This window comes from Condylostylus longicornis, unplaced genomic scaffold, assembly GCF_029603195.1.
Source record: "Condylostylus longicornis isolate FDR11 unplaced genomic scaffold, ASM2960319v2 ptg000135l, whole genome shotgun sequence".
NCBI lineage: Eukaryota > Metazoa > Arthropoda > Insecta > Diptera > Dolichopodidae > Condylostylus > Condylostylus longicornis.
This window is the reverse complement of record NW_026578103.1, coordinates 461,345-478,207: the sequence shown is the minus strand read 5'-3', so window position 1 is coordinate 478,207 and position 16,863 is coordinate 461,345. Positions and strand designations below refer to the sequence as shown.

General features: G+C 27.7%; 1 protein-coding gene across 1 annotated transcript; it reads right to left on the bottom strand.

The window, feature by feature from the left end:
* Window positions 1-9,690: 9,690 nt before the first annotated feature.
* Window positions 9,691-14,992, bottom strand: LOC129615461 (actin-binding Rho-activating protein-like). The gene is made up of 4 exons (XM_055530681.1): window positions 14,811-14,992; window positions 14,543-14,699; window positions 11,607-11,699; window positions 9,691-9,927 (listed from the first exon to the last, which is right to left on the bottom strand). Exons 1-4 carry the CDS (start codon window positions 14,888-14,890, stop codon window positions 9,766-9,768), a joined length of 492 nt encoding a protein of 163 aa, XP_055386656.1. The 5' UTR covers window positions 14,891-14,992; the 3' UTR covers window positions 9,691-9,765.
* Window positions 14,993-16,863: the final 1,871 nt, after the last annotated feature.

Below are 16,863 nucleotides of genomic sequence, written 5' to 3'. Positions count from 1 at the left end.
TATAACAATAACAGAAAAAAAAACACAAAAATATACCCCTTGGGCCAGCTGTAAATACAGCACAGAAAATCCGCAATAACAAAAATATTTAGAAGAAAATAGTAAAATTGTTTCACTCAAAACAAATTATTTTAAAAATCCACAAATGGACAATAAATAGTAAAATTATTATGAAAATTTTTAACGATATGTTGAATAGATTGAAATCGCGCTGTTAAATTAGATACTATAATAACTTAACAGAAAATATGAAAATAAAATGTTTTGAATATTTTAAAGTTAATACCCGAACTACTTTCAAATTTTCATAATCACACTGTACTTTTTGCAGACTATTTTCCACAATATTTTTTTTTGTTTTCTTTTTTTGTTGCAAAACAAATTGTCATACATCATCATCACAAAGCGCGATTTAATAATTAAAAACAATAAAAGTGTGTATAATAATAGAAGTTACTAGGTGCAAATATAGATACTTAAAAATTTCAGTAAAATGTGCACACATACTTATAAATAATGTTATAAAGTGTAGGGAAACAAAATACAGAAAAATAGGAATAAAAAAAAATTAAAATATTCAAGTGAAAATAAGAGAAAAAGATAAAAATAACAATTTCTTGTTCGTTCAATGAAAATCCGTTATAAAAATAAAATAAAACACCTTGTTTAAATATTTTTCCTTGCATAACTTTTGAAAAAAAGCTTTTTATTAAAATTTTTTCCCCTTCTGTTGTTTTCCCAATATCTGCAAAATTTTTAAAAACTTTTTGCACAATATTTTGTAATTAAAAAAAAAGAAAGGAAAAGCTTCTCGAGTTTTTATTCCCTTGCAAAAATTTTCTTATTTCTCAGAGAAATTACCATTCTCTCTCTCTTGTCTTTTTTGTAATTTTTTTCTCTTTTATTCTCAAATTTTTGTTCTCTTCATTCCTTCTTTAACATCATGCAGTTAGTACGCTCTGTACTGTACATAAAAACAAAGCGTTAATAAAGCGTATAAAACAAAGAAAACAAAAAAAAATTTTAAAAAATCTTAAAGTTTTATAAGTATGAAAAACTGAATTTTATTTTATTTTATACCGTTATTTATATGGCGAAAATTTTTCACTAAAAAAACAAGGAAAAAGAGAGTTGACCTTGTCAACTCTGTGATACTCGTACGAATTTGTTATCCTTTGTGCCAAGTTCTAAGATGTAGCCAAACTACTATTGAAGTTGTACGACAGTTACAACAAGGAGTTAAGAAATTTCAAAGATTTTTATCACACATTACAGAAACAGCCCAAACAAGTTTTCACAAGATTTCTGTATTATAATTCCAATAATTTCTGAGATAATACAAAATAACTTTCGGAGTTCTATGGCAGCTATTACTAGTGCTAATGAGATTTCAACAATTATTAACAACTATAGCTGCCATTTTATCGCATTTTATATTTCAAAATTAATTTTCAGTACTGTAGGCTGAACAGTTTTTAAGATACAGCCAAATAATTTTTCAAGTTGTATGGCAGCTATCAGAAAGAGCCAAGTAATTTTAACGAACTTAAATACAATAACCCTAATTTCAAAATCTACTATCAAATACAATAATGTGAAATTTCAATACCACAGCTTTTATAGTTTCTGAGATATAGCCAAAAAAATTTGGAAGTTGTATGGCAGGTTTTAATCATAACTGATCCACGATAATAACCAATTTAAATAGGGTTCTTGTTTAATACGGTTTTACTATAATGAATCATTTGTGAAAATTTGGTGAACTTAGCTCAATTAGTTTTTGAGTTATCATTGGGACGGACAGCAAAGCTAAATCGACTCAGAATTCGACACTGATCAAAAACATACAATTCAGTCTATGTCTCAGACCATTATTTTTTAGCGTTACAAACTGTAAGGCAAATTCAATATACCCTTGGAATGTACGTTCGTACGGGTATAAAAATAAAATTGTAAAAGCTCTTTCATTTTCCATACTTACAATCGTAACGATAAGAAATAATAATTTTGAGACTCTGAAGGTTTTGGAAGGCATTTTGAATATTTTTATATTACATATCAATTGTTAACCATTATTTATAGTTAATGACAGTCAAATTTTCTACTAGCAATAAATGTTTTTATTATTTTTCGTAATTTTATTTAAAATTTCGTTTATTGTAAGGTTGATGACAGTACTATGTAATGAGGTAGAGCGTGAAATATATAATTCTGTAAATATGTAGAATAGTTGTAAATGAGCCATATTTAAAATTAGCTTACAGAAATATTCTTATTTCAAAGTAAATATTTATTTTTAAATTACAGAAAAGCTTTTAATCACGTTGTTAATATTATTATGGTTTAATAAAGTCATTGATTTCTTATTTGTTATTCATTGATTTACAATTTAACATGACGGGTGAAAGGACATTATTAAAACAATAAAAATGGATTTAAAGTTAATTAACTGTAAAAATAATTCCATAGTTAACTAATATAGCATTTTTAATCATAAAAAAAAACAAATATTTTTTTGTCTAGCCTTCAATTTCTTTTATTTAGGAAATCTTTCGCAGATAAAAAAAGGAAAAATAGTGCTATAGATAGCACTTCGAAAACTTGTCTCAAGACGGATACACCACCGAATTTTCAACAGAAATGTACTCGTTTATTGTAGGGAAACGTAAATAAGCCCTATTTTTTAGCGAAATGGTAATCTGTTAATCTTCTTTCTTTTTGTGAACTCTTCCATTTCAAATTTAGGGTTATTCTGTAAATGTATGCTTGTGCTAAGCAATTTTGTGTTTAAAATGTATAAGATAAAATTGTAAGACATCCATGTCGTATTAGTATGCAACTGTAATCACTCGCCCATAAATGTTTATATACCAATGCAAAAAATTTATGTGTCGGCTGATTTGAATAAAAAAAAAGCATTATAATTTTCATATATATGTATATATATATAATAATATATATATAATTTATTATTATGTATATATATATATAATACACATTTGTAAAATTTGGCAGACCCCAAAATTGTTGATAAAAATTGATAAAAATTTTCGTGCTGGAAAAGTCCAGTTTATTTACTTTAATCCTGTGTCAATAAATGTAATAAAATATCCACAAGAAAGCTAGTATGTGCGTTTGTGATATGCAGTTTACCTGTAATTCTGCATAAATTATAAAAGATAAATTTTTTACTTAGATTTTTTTGAGAAAAAAGCTCGAACTATTGAAATGAGTAAATAGAATTGAAGAAACTCCAAATCAACAAGTTCCTGTGTTAATTTTTCTTCTCTATACGTGAAAATTATCATATACACATGTGTTTATATTTGTGTACATGAACGTTTTCTTAGTATAGCTACTAGTATATAAAGTATGTACATGTATTATGGAAAATGCATATGTTGCTTCTCAAAACGATAAGAACATATTAGGTAATACATTATATACCTTTTTTGTAAATGAATCAACCAATATATGTACTACAAGTAATAGGCAAATAATATAATATTATTGTATATTAAAAGCTACGTATGTAAAAATGTATAATTTTTGTCACAATTTTTATTATATTACAATAACAATGTTTATGTTGAGAGAGAAAGTTATGAATTTAAAAAAATTTGTCTCATCTTAAAAACTGATTTTCTCATGTTAAAAATATTTACGTGCTATCGCAAAGCAAAACCGAAAATGAACCAAGATTACAATTATTTTGAGTAATGAAAAAAGAAAAAAATAAAGTTACAATAAAATATGCATTAAAATTCTAAATTTTTACTTTACTCATTCTCTCCAAAAAGTCTCTTCAAAAAGTACATCGCACTACGCCATTGCCGTGAGAGAATTGTTGTATGTTACCATGTAACAAAAACAACCAAACTTGCAAAAAAAAATCATAAAGCAAAAGAAAAAACGGAAATTGAAAAACAAAAACCTTTTTCTTTTCCTTTAGACTTTCTTACTTTTTTCCATTCATTATTTGCCCTTGAGGTTTTTCCTATTTTCAAAAAACTAAAAATATCCTGGTCTTTTGAATTTTTTTGTTCTTTATTTAGCTCGCGTCGTAAATTAAATTTGAAATCAAGCTCTTTCATCATAATGAAGAAAGAAAAAAACACTAAGGTGTTTATGATCAAAATAAAAACGTTCATGTTAACATTTCTGTTTTGTATATATGTACATACCTACATATTTATATATATATATGCATAAATATATTTTTATTCACATATCATAAGAAGAACATTAAATTATAATATCTTATAAGCTCGAAAAAAAATCTTGAAATAATAGGAAAATACAATAACAAACTCTTATTTTACATAAAATGAAATTTAAATAGTCTTAAGATAAATAATTAAATAGATAATTAAAATAAGAACTGAATTCGTATGGAAACATAAAAAAATCTTGCCATATTGGGTTACATATATGTATATAATTTTATTCACAACTACAACAAGAGATCGCAACAAATTTCTTTAAATATTTTCTTTTGGAAAATATTAAAATTATGTAAGGTTTTTGAAAACATTAAAACTTGCAAAATTTAAAGAATCTTTTTTATAAATTTATGCTTTCACAAAAAACAAATACCTAGAAGTAATGTTTAAGTAAAGCGTAAGCCCCACATTAAAGCATATGAAAAAATTTGTTTGTTCTTACTCTAAGTTAGATTTAATTTGATTTTTGTTTAATAAATTACATGATAGTTATAGGATATTAACGTGATAGGATAGTTAAAGAATTTTTTTGAGCTTTATTCTAAGAAGAGTGTTTGAATATACAGATGAACTTTCGATATTTTTTCGAAATATAAACCGATATTATGTTATATATTATAAAGCTTCCAATTGATGAACAATAAGCAAGATATTTATAGATATGAAATATTTTTACGATATTAAAAAAATTTTCGTTGCCCTTTGCAAGAAAAAAATTTGTATTTTTTCTCAAAAAGCTTCCTTAATATGAAATGAGCATTAAAATAAAAATTATTGAAGACGCTGATAGATTTGATTTGACCGAAATCGAGTGCAAATTTTGTACAAATTGGCACAAAAAAAAGTATCAACATAAACTCTACATATATTGTACTATATATTATATTGTCCTTTATATACACAATATATTGTCATATTTCGCTTTCAAAATAAAATAATACTGAATTAGAGAAACAAGTATTTTGAATAAATTTTCTGATCTAAAATTAATTAACAATACCTGAAAATTAAAAAAAAAACTTTTTTAAAAATTTTGGATTTTAAGAGTCATTTAGCTATTTCATACATTTTTCGAAATACTGGTGCTGTTGAAAAAATTTCATCAACTTTACCAACACATGAACACAATTTTTAGCACATTTACAAAAAAATTTTGAAAAGAAATGCTTATTAGTTTCACTCTCTCCGTCCGTCTGTCTGTTTGTCTGTTTACAAAACTTTTACAAAGAAGATAGAAAGTTAAAATTTCGTACAGGCATAGATCTTTACTAGAATCTTATTCCTTTAGAAGACAATTTCTACCTATCTCCACCCCTCTAAAAGTTATTGCCTCTCAAATTCCTAAATATGTAATTTTTTAACAATGAACGCATTTGTGAGAACAATGACATAAGTCGAAATGCAAAGTAACAAACTTGCTTTTATTATTATTATTATTATATACTTTAATATATAAAGCTGTTCTGCAACAAAATACAGAACATTTGTTCATATACTTGTAGAATTCCTATATATTATTACAGAAGTTCTATGCCAACGTTTTTTTAGCCTTCGATGGTAATTTACACTCGGCTACAAATACTTTAAATTTCACAAGTCGAAGTTATATTTTTGAGTTGTGTCGTTATTCTTCTCAATGTGCGAATTCATTGTACGGCAAACACAGAAATTAGTGGCTGGCTTCTTCCACCGCATACTACATTCGAATTTTAAAAAAACGAAATGGTCGTTAAAATTGATCGTTATCTAAAATGCGATTTTTTAAATTTTTATATCGTTTTTCTTCTATGCCGCAGTTTTAAGAAATTTGAAATTTAAGCAGTTTTTAGAAAATAATAAATAGTTAATTTCGCTAGAAGAAAAATTTTTTCTACATCCACCCCTCTCAAGTTATAACCTTTCGAAATTTATAAAATTTGAATTTTCGGTACCTAATATTTCCGAAACTTGCAATTTGTTTGCAAGTTATGCAAACTAAATAAATTTATGCAATCTTTGAAATATATTTGTATATTCATAAAAGTAATTTTAACAGTGTATTACAAAGCAAGATTGTTTTTAAAAGCAGTATTTTCAGTTGTTAAATGGAAAGGTGCTAAATTGCAAACCATTGGTTTGACCCAACTTTGTTGTTTAATACTTACAACAGAAATTTGTTGTGCTATCGTTGTTTTTATTTGGTGGTAAAATTTACTATAGAAGGCGGAAAAAATTTGTTTTAATAAAAAAAAAAGATAACACGCAAAAGCTTTTAATCTTCCTTAATTAAAAACTACATTTACACATTTAATTATGTTTGTATTTACTTGTGGGTATATTAGCACATACAGCATACATTATATATTAGTTATCAATAAAGTTTATACTAGAACATTTCTTTGTACTTTTAGTTAAATAGGATTCTGTTTATTTGCTACTTCTACTTGTATGAATAATATTATTATATACAAGTATGCGTGACTTCAAACGCTTGTTGAATATACATGGCTGACAAAAAGTTTAGCAGAAAGTTTTAAGGGGAACAATATTCTTGTGAGAAGTTAACATAACTTTTGATTAAAATTCCCAAGTATGTCTCTTTTCTTTTATTCCACTGAACTTGGATTATTCTTTGGTTTTGTTTTATTTTAGGTAGCTTTTATGCTTTAAACATTTTTGGAAGAACATAGAGCAGTACAAATGCGGTGATTACTATTCCACAAATATACACAAACGGAAATGCGTGTTTATATATTATACATTCATAATTAGTTTTCTTAGGAATGCTTGTTTGATTTTTTAAGGGACAATAATGAAGATTTTACATGACCTGGTAATTTAAAAAGTAAAGTGCAATTAATTGGTTATTTTGTAAATGAATGCATCTAAATGTTTGTCTAAGCTTCCTCAACTTTTTAAATTATTCCCATATTAAATTTTTTAAATGAATAACAGCATAAAGTCGACATTTTTCTCCTACTTTATCTTATAGACTTAAACTTTAAATAAATAAAATTAAATACAAATTCAATATTGATAAATTAATTAAATATTATTAAATATTTATAATAGTTACTTTGACTAATATAGAAGCAAATTAGCTAATTGTTTTTAATGTCGAAATGTTTGATTTTAGGTGGTAATTGAGTTATTTAACGTATGATACATAACCGACTGCAATGTGTATTGTCTAGTTTAGTGAAAGTGTTACAGAATATTATAAAAATGTCTGTTAAATACTTCTTTCCAATTTTTAGGACATTAGTAAGCTTATAGTTAACACACCTAGAAAAATGTAAATTTGGCTCTTAGTAGAGTTTCTTTTTGTGCTACCCGAATTCCCTGAAGTGCTCGTCATTTAGTTTCGGTAACAACCAGAACTCAAATATCAAATTTCAAGAATTTCCATCAATTCGTTCGGTAGATATGGTGAAAAAATGTAAAATCGGCCCGCAGATCAGTTTTCGAGCCCTGATCTTTCCAAAAAAATTTATATGTTCATTGTTTCAATACGAGGAATTTAAACATTAAATTTCAATGAAATGTGTCGATTATTTCTTTTTATATATGCAAAAATTTATATTTGGCATGTAGTAAACGTCCAGTTGCTGACACCTGATTTCTTCCAAAACATAGGAATTTTCGCGGACGGTCGGTCAAGCTGTGCTTACATATAAAATTTCAAGTAAATCGGTTGAATATTTTCGCTAAAAAGTGCAGTTCCCGAGGCCTGATATATACCAAAAGTTGATCAATCCGTGCCATGGTGGAAATAAACTTACATATATTTCATCAAAATCGGTTCAGCCGAACTTGAGATACACGCGTGCACACACAGACCGACAGATCGACAGGTTGCTAAAAATAATTTATTTACACTTCCCTACTATGGAGAAGTGCATTCCCACCGAAAACTCGATATGCGAAATTTGTTGCCATCACATAACCTACCTATTGTTTAGACAATAATTACGGTCGGTAATAAATTTTTGCTTTGTATTTTTAAAATAAAGTTTAACGAAAAAACTGTCTTTAAGCTTACTAATATAACTTATAATTATAATTTAATAACATATGATTTATTCTGGATGTGGCAACCGAAATAATTTATTTTGACGATTTTTTATAACAAAATTTCGATATTGAAATTCATTGTAACTCTGAATGAAAAAGTTGTAAAAATTTCTATAACGGTTTTTCCACTTATAAATTAATTTTCATTTATGAATTAATTTTTAAAAAGTTTTGAAAAAATGGAATTTTTATTATGCAATGTGCATGAAACTATGTTTAATTGTAATATTTTTAATGAAAATTACGAAAACTAATTATAATTATGGAACAAAATAAAATTTTTTCTTAAAGAGTTTTATCGCAATGTTTTCAAATAGCGGGTCTTAATTTATTTCCGTTTGTATAACTTCGAAGAAAAAAAATCTGATCTGATCAGCACATAACCGCAATATATATTGTCTAGGTTAGTACTCGTAAAAGTATTCCAGAAATTCTGAAAATGCGTTTTAAACACTTCTTTACAATTTTAAGGACATAAATAACCTACCTAGAATAAAGTTGGGTCAAACCAGTGGTTTGTATTGTAACACTTTCCTTCAACATGTAAAAATACTTCTTTTAAAAACAGTCTGTATATACCTACCACACTATTAAAATTATTTTCATTCATATACGAAACTATTTCTAGGGTTGCATATATTTAGGGTGAACGATTTATGCAGTCTTTGAAATAAGGCAAAAAATATTATAAAGAGGGGTTAACATAATGCTCGATTTTAAGGGTTAGTTGCGTGTGTTAAGAAAAATAATTATATTTTTTAATGTCATGGATTTTACCGTTAAGTTTTTGCGCTTATAGAAATTTGAAAAAGCTTGCGGTTTTGGAAATATAAGGCATGAAAAATTTAAATTTTACAAATTTCAAGAGGCGATAACTTGAGAGTGGTCGGAGATGGAAAAAAATTTTCTTCTAACGAAATGAACTATTTGTTAATGCCTAAAAGCTTCTAAGACTACAGGCTCCCACAACCTGGGTTCTAGAAGAAAAACAACATCGAAAATTTGAAGAAAACGGATTTTATATAACGCTAAATTTTAACGGCCATTTTGTTTTTTTTAAGTTCAAGTATAGTATAACGTGATAGAAGAAGCGACCCACTGCTTTTCTGTGTTCGTAAAATTTGAAAAATGCATATGGTTCTACTACAGTAAATAGATGAAAAATAGCATTTTTAGGGTTTTGGGGGGGTATAACTTTTAGAGGGGGGAGATAGGTAAAAATTATGTTCTACGGAAATTAGTTTCTAATAAAGATCTACGTACATATAAAATTTCAGGTTTTCATGTTGAAGGGTGTAGAAGTTTTGTAAACAGACACACGGACAGACAAAACGACGGAGTAAAACTAATAAGCACTTTTTTTCAAAAATTTTTTGGAAATGTGCTAAATTTTTAAAAATAAAAAACATTTAATGTTACAAAATTTTTTGATCGAATAACTTTGTAAGTACATATGTAAATCAGAATGAAAATTTTATATTTTCTAAAATTATTTCATTTGTTTGCCTTTAGCTAATAGCATTGTTGTACTTAAGGGTAATTTACTTTTTTCCGATAAATCTTTAGCAACTTGATCTTCCAAAGCTTTCTGTTCCCTTTTTATTTCTTCAGCATTTCTCACCAAAAATATTGGAACATCATCATCTCTGCCCTAAAAAAAATATAATATCTTTAGTTTTTTTCTTAAATAAAAATAAATCAAATTGAAATTGAAAATATTTTATATAGCTATACTTAGTTATAACTTGACTCTGTTATAAAAATTCAAATGGATAAATATAAAATTAAATTATTTTTACTTTAAATTGTTTTTAAACAGATAGAGAGAGGGTGGAAAACGACGATTACACAACATGACCTTGAAATTTGACTGAATAAAAAATTGATTTATCGATTTATTGACAGACATTATACCGTATTTGAAAACATAATTAGATAAACTTCACTGAATATTGAAATATTCAAAACCAACCGTAAAGAATAGCAATAAGATAAATAAAAGAAATTAGGCTTGAAAAAACATCCCCACGTCAGTTTAATAGTCTCTTTCAAATCAGGACTCTCATTTTTTTAATTGAATATGTCGTTTTTTCAATGACATTACTCACTATTTGCAAATGAATTGCTAATTTTTTTTCTCAAAATATAAATTTGTAATCTGCAAAAATAAAATGACTGGATGGCGATGAAATTTTATAAATATTAGAAAAACGCGCGTAATACGAAAATATCCTTTTCACATGAAAATTACGTTACATGAATGCGGGAAACTAATTCAACTTCTATCCATCCAGTGAGGAAAGGAGAGACACACAATCAGGCCTTCTTTGACGATTTAAAATAACTTTTTAACGTAAAACTAAATAGTAAATGATAGCAAATCATATTGCTATTTTAATTTTAAATTTATTTTTAGCAGCAATATAAATTATTGCTATTTTAAATTATCTTAATAGAATGTGAGTTGGGTGAAGCAAATGTTTTATAATTTAGCACTTTTGATTTAACAAGTGAAAATAATTTGAGAGCAATTAGTTATGTACGCGTACTATATTATTAAAATTTCTTTCATTCATATACGAATATATCTCAAAAATTGCGTACCTTTAGAATGAGCAATGTATTAAATCTTTGAAATAGACCAAAAAAAAATTTAAAGAGGCGTTAAAATAATGCTCGATTTTAAGAGTTATTTGAAAGAATTTGAAGTTAGCTTTCCCCGTTTATAGGAATTTGGACAAGCTTACGGTTTTGTTAATATAAGGTGCCAATAATTTAAATTTTACAAATTTCGTGAAAAAATAACTTAGGAGAGAGTGGAGATAGAAAAAACTGCTAGCGAAATGAATTAATTATTAGTGTCTAACAGCTGCTAAAATTTCAGACTCCTAAACCTTTCGGCCTAGAAGAAAAGTGATATTGCAAATTTGGTAAAAACGGGATTTAGGTTACGGTAAATTTTAACAGCCATTTTGTTTTTCTAAGTTCGAATATGATATTTTTCTGCGTTTGAAATATTTGGAAAATGCTTCTGGTTTCGCTGTAATAAGTAGTTGGAAAGGGGAGATAAAAGTTTTGTTCCACGGAAGTAAGTTTTATAAAGATCTATGTACGTATGAAATTTCAGCTTTCTTCAAGGATGTAAAAGTTTTGTAAACATATCCACGGACGGATAAACGGACGGACAGAGTGAAACTAAAAAGCACTTTTGTTCAAACATTTTTTGGAAAAGTGCTAAAAAGTGACGTCAATTGTATCCGTAATGCGAATTAATGCGAATTTTGGCTTAGGCGAGATAATTACAAATACATTACTTATACAAATATTTACCTGATATAACATTTCTCCTTCAAAATAAACAAGCCCATGTTTCCGTGCTTTTACCAGAATGCTTAAAAATTTACTTGATAAGTAATTATATACCTGCAAAAATATATTGATTAATTCCCGTGTTCAAGGTAAATAATGAAAATGTGTGTTAATTAAAACATTAATTTAATTCAGTTTTGAAAAATTTTTAAAATATTTGGAAAACACTAATTTTATTAATTTAACTCTGTTCCGGCATCAATTCCCAAAACTTATAAACTCTTCAAGGTAGAAACGTGAAATTTTGTATACAAATTGATATATATATGTATTATTATAAAAAGTTTTTTTCTAGAAATAAATAGTAAGTTAAATCCCGACCTTTACAAGTTATGTTCTTTCGAAATTCTAAAAGTGTCATTTTGTAAGGCTTATTTGTATCGAAACTAGAAATACATTTTAAGTTCTACAAACGAAGAAAAATGACAACTTGTTTTCTTTTGCGATGACTACGGTAAATTGGCCACTGAAGTTAATCTTTATCTGCAACACATTTTCTTTTTGAAATTTTTCCTCTTAAATTATTCTTAGAAATATCATTTCAAAATTTGTTTTCTATTTTAAATTAATAATAAAATTTAAATTTATGGCAACCCTTTTTCTTAAACTATAATAGGAAAGTAATCGAAGCAGCATCGACTTAAAATCCTCTAAAAATCATGTTCGATCAATACGGTAACATCATAAATTTTGGTGTCCAAAAATGTTAAAAATACGCATCGTATGCGTATCATACTAAATCTGAGAAGTAAATTGTTCATTATTTTAAATCAATAATTAATAAGGTTAATTAACTAATAAAGTTAATTATCTTTTGATAATATTAACTAAAAAAAGTGAGAATTGCACCGTATTAATATTTCTAAATGTGTCATTATATAAAAATTTCTAAAACTTAGTCGAAATTAAAAATTTTTGTTTTAGTAGATTTTCAATTGTTAATAATACATTTTCATATTTAATTTTAAGTGCCCAAAAATGTCAAAGTAATTTTGCAACAGTATGGTAATCACGAAGGGTCTCAGAATTCAAAGCCGGGTCAGGTCACTATAAAAATTATATTCAATATTATATAGCTTTATACACATTACATATAAAAATAAAAAAAAATTAGTATTAACTAATTGCCACATTTTCAATAATATTCAATATTAAAAAAAAATACCAGCAAAATAAAAAACAGTAAATATAAATAACCTTAAATATCTAATATAAAGAAAAAAAAACTACGGTAGGTTCGTCACCTACCTAGTAAACCAAATGACGTCAGAAACTGGTTCATGGTTATGTACAATAATCTCAAACCACCCTCCTAGGATCGAAGTAGGATAAAAAAAAATGGCACCATCAGTAACTTTTTTTTTGTATTTGTGCCTTAAACCTTATGTATTTGTACTGCATCGATTCACATTTTTGATTAATTTCCGATTATACTCAACAGCTTCATAGAATTCATACATGAGAAAAGAAAGTTTGATAAATGTTTAGGAAAAATAAATGGCCTTACAACTAGTATTTTTTATGGCAATTTATGTTTCATTCTCTATTCGTCTCCAAACTGGCCCACAATCTCCAAAGCTTCCTTTATTAATGCAAATACATCTCGTCGACTTGACTCTTATTTTTACTTCATATAAACTTTTTCCAATTTGTAATTGCAAAACGTTCCAAAATTCTGTATATGTTACATTTTTCCATAAATTTATAAACAATTTTTAAATCCTTGCATAAGTAATTTAATGTATGTATTCCTAACAAATACATAAGCTTAAGCATAAAGGATATGGTTCAAATTAAATTATAAGATGATTGATAAAGTTTGTGCCACGTATATAACAATTAATAAACACTTAGCTGAAGTTTATAAGTAAAGGTGCAATTTAATTGTCTCTCAGTCTTCGTCAAAGTGAATTTTCTTAACCTCCACCTTACTTGAATAAAACTTGAATAAAATAAATTTTAAAATATTGTTACAATCTTAAAATAACATTAAATTAAATAAATTGAATAAACTTAATTTTTTTGTTGAAAAACTAACAATTTCCGTTCATATTAATTCGTTTTTACTATAAATCATTTTGTAACAGATTTACGCTTTTGTAACAGATTTGTAACAATATTTTAACAGATATAGGTAATGTAGTTTTTTGAAGTTTATGCCTATTTGTTCCATTCATTCTTTCACGTTAAACAATGCAAACTAATTTATTCTAAACAGTGGATATAGAATAATTTAACACATATCATTTGTTTTTAAAAGTGCAAAGTAATAAAATACTTTTATTAGATAAATTCTAATTTTTGCATATTTTAATAGTTATAACACCAAATAAAATTTTCTGGAACTTTAAGAAAATTCTATCGCATAGATTTTTTTATAGCACTTCAAACTTTGAAGTCTCTTTCCTCGAAAACTTTCTTTTAGGCACGTGGAACAAATAAGCAATAGAAAGATTCTTGTATTATACCATTCTTGTAAAATTTGCAAATATATGTTATGAATATATTATATATGTTCGAATAAAGATACACAAGATTTTATTTTATTTTTGTTTGTAAATAAAAGTGTGTCTCATTTCAAGTGGCTTATAAGTTGGAGTTCGGTTTTTATTTTGTACGAAATGCATTTTATTTAGTACCAATACACAATATTTGACAATTAAATTACTTAAAACCCAAACAAATCCTTTTTAGAAATAAATACACTTTTAAGACTCTACAACGCAAATTTAACGTAAAAAATCATTAAAATTTTCATTATATAATTAACATTAGGTTCCTAAAATAGTTAGAAAAATGTATTAACTGTAAAATAGTTTTCTTCCACTTCAACTTTATATATTTTCACTCTAGTATTATAAATAAATTAAAATATGTACTTATAAAATAATACTTACATCGAAAAGACCACCGAATGTTATAAATTTACGATGTGGTTGAACGTCATTAGCTTGCCCATGTTGATCGATTGCTAAACAAAGTTCAATAACTTCTCGTACTAAAGCGGTACTATCTTTACCACCTTTGATATCGATAAGAACCTCTTTCAGTGGCCTTTATATTTTGATAAAATTTTAATTATTTAAAAAATGAAAGAAAATATTAGAAAAATAGTCAAGAAATTTATTTTTAATCGCCATTTTTTTCGACAATGTTTCACCTTACTTTTTATATACGGGATCGTATAAAATTTGTGAACCGGGATTATAAGGATTATTTTTGAACATTGACATATTATTTGCCATTTTTGCAGATTGTTTTTTCTTATATATGAAATTTTATTGCTTTGAAATTTTATCCTTATTATCTCCGTACAAGAAGTTATTGATCACTTTCAACTGTACCAGCTTACAGCTAATAAAGAACTAAAGACACAAAATAAATTAATTTTCTTTTCGAAGTCTTTTCATTTTGTGGTGTATTAAAAAAATCAAAAATAATTAAAAAAAAATAATAAGGTGGTATACATTTAATTTTAAATTCCGATAGTGATGATGATTATTGATGATTAGAAATCTTAAGTAATTGAAATACGTGTATTTTCTCAATTTTTTTTTTTTCGCTTGATTTAATACTTAGTAAAAAATAGAAATATTCACTTTAATAATCAATTTACAGTTTCATTCAAAAATAAAAATTAATAAAGAATATCAAATAATAAGAAATCTACTTTTCATTAGGCCGTTTCTGTGGCTGCTATAATTTCTTGCACAGATTGACTATTAGGAAAAGTTTTCTGTATTCATAGTATTCTTTCTGCATTGATAAACTGCAATACAATATATCATTGAGGTTAATTTAGTTGAGTTGTTAGTTGAAAATTGTTTTCAGAAATATATTTTCTAATTTCATTAGATTTCAGAAATATGAAATCTAATTTATTGGCTAACTTGAACTATATTAAAAAACTAGTTAATAATAAAGTTTTGTCAAACCAATGGTGTGTATTGTAGCGCCTTTCCCTTCAACAAGTGAAAATACTGCTTTGAAAAACAATCTGTGTATAACTACCACACTATTAAAATTATTTTCATTTATATACGAAACTATTTCTAGGATTGCATATATTTCGAATGAGTGATTTATGCAGTCTTTGAAATAAAGCAAGTATAAATTTTAAGAGGTGTTAGTATAATGCTCGATTTTAAGGGTTTATTTTGTGTGTTGAGAAAAGTAATAATTTTTTTTAATGTCATGGAGGGGCCCAAAACCGCACTGTCACCTCCTAGTGGTGGGCCCCGGTAATGGCGGAGGATAAAGGGGTGATTGAAACGATCAAAGTTACGTTCGTGTCGTGGTCATGTCTCGCGGCGAGCCTCTTGCTTTGTGAGTTTCAGCCCTATATCTATACGTCAGCTGACGACAGGCGTCCCAAGTCAAGGTGGAACAGCATATGCCGATGACTGCGTGGCTAAGGGGGAGCTTAGTCGTTAGTATGCGGACTCTGGATACCAGGCGCCCTCCAGTTTAAATGAGCCTTCCCATGGTATGCCGGGCTCTGCCATGGGTGACTTTACTTTCCCGCGCTACTCGTGGGACAGAAATGGAAAACAACAACAACAACAAGACAAATAACAACAGTGACAACAACAACAACGACACTAAGGACAACATACAACCACTTAGTGCTCAAGGGTCTTCGGAACCAGAGCTTCTCTCAACTGACGCAGAGGAGGAACTCCTTCTCACGCCAGTGGAGGAAAAGGCTTCGCCTCCGATGGAGACGGATAATCAGGATCCTCTTGGACCTATTATCCAAAAAACTGAGGAGGACCTGAAAAGGTTGGACATCAGGGGAAAAAAACAATATTTCTCTGGTGCATCCAAGCGGCGTATCGCGGCTTATATCAGGGATGGCATGTCCCCAGAGGAAGCTCGCAGATACGAGAAGGAAAGGCTGGAAAAGCTGAAGGCCTGCGGATCGGTTGTTGTGGCCGACCATCCCCAAAAGAGGGAAAGGTCGGAAAGCAACACCCCTGATGCAGGGCCCTCAAAGAAGAGGTCGATGAAGGGCAATGTTGAGGAAAAGGTCCCTGGGAACATTCCTCAACAAAACCCGAAAATGACTTCTTATCGGGATGCAGTAGCACAGGTCAAGGTGGCCATCACTCATAAACTGCATCCAGAGGAAAGGCTATCCGAAGTCCAGATGGGGAAAATCAAAGTAGCCATCATGGATGAAATGGATAGGGTTGTGGACTCTCATCCACAATTCACT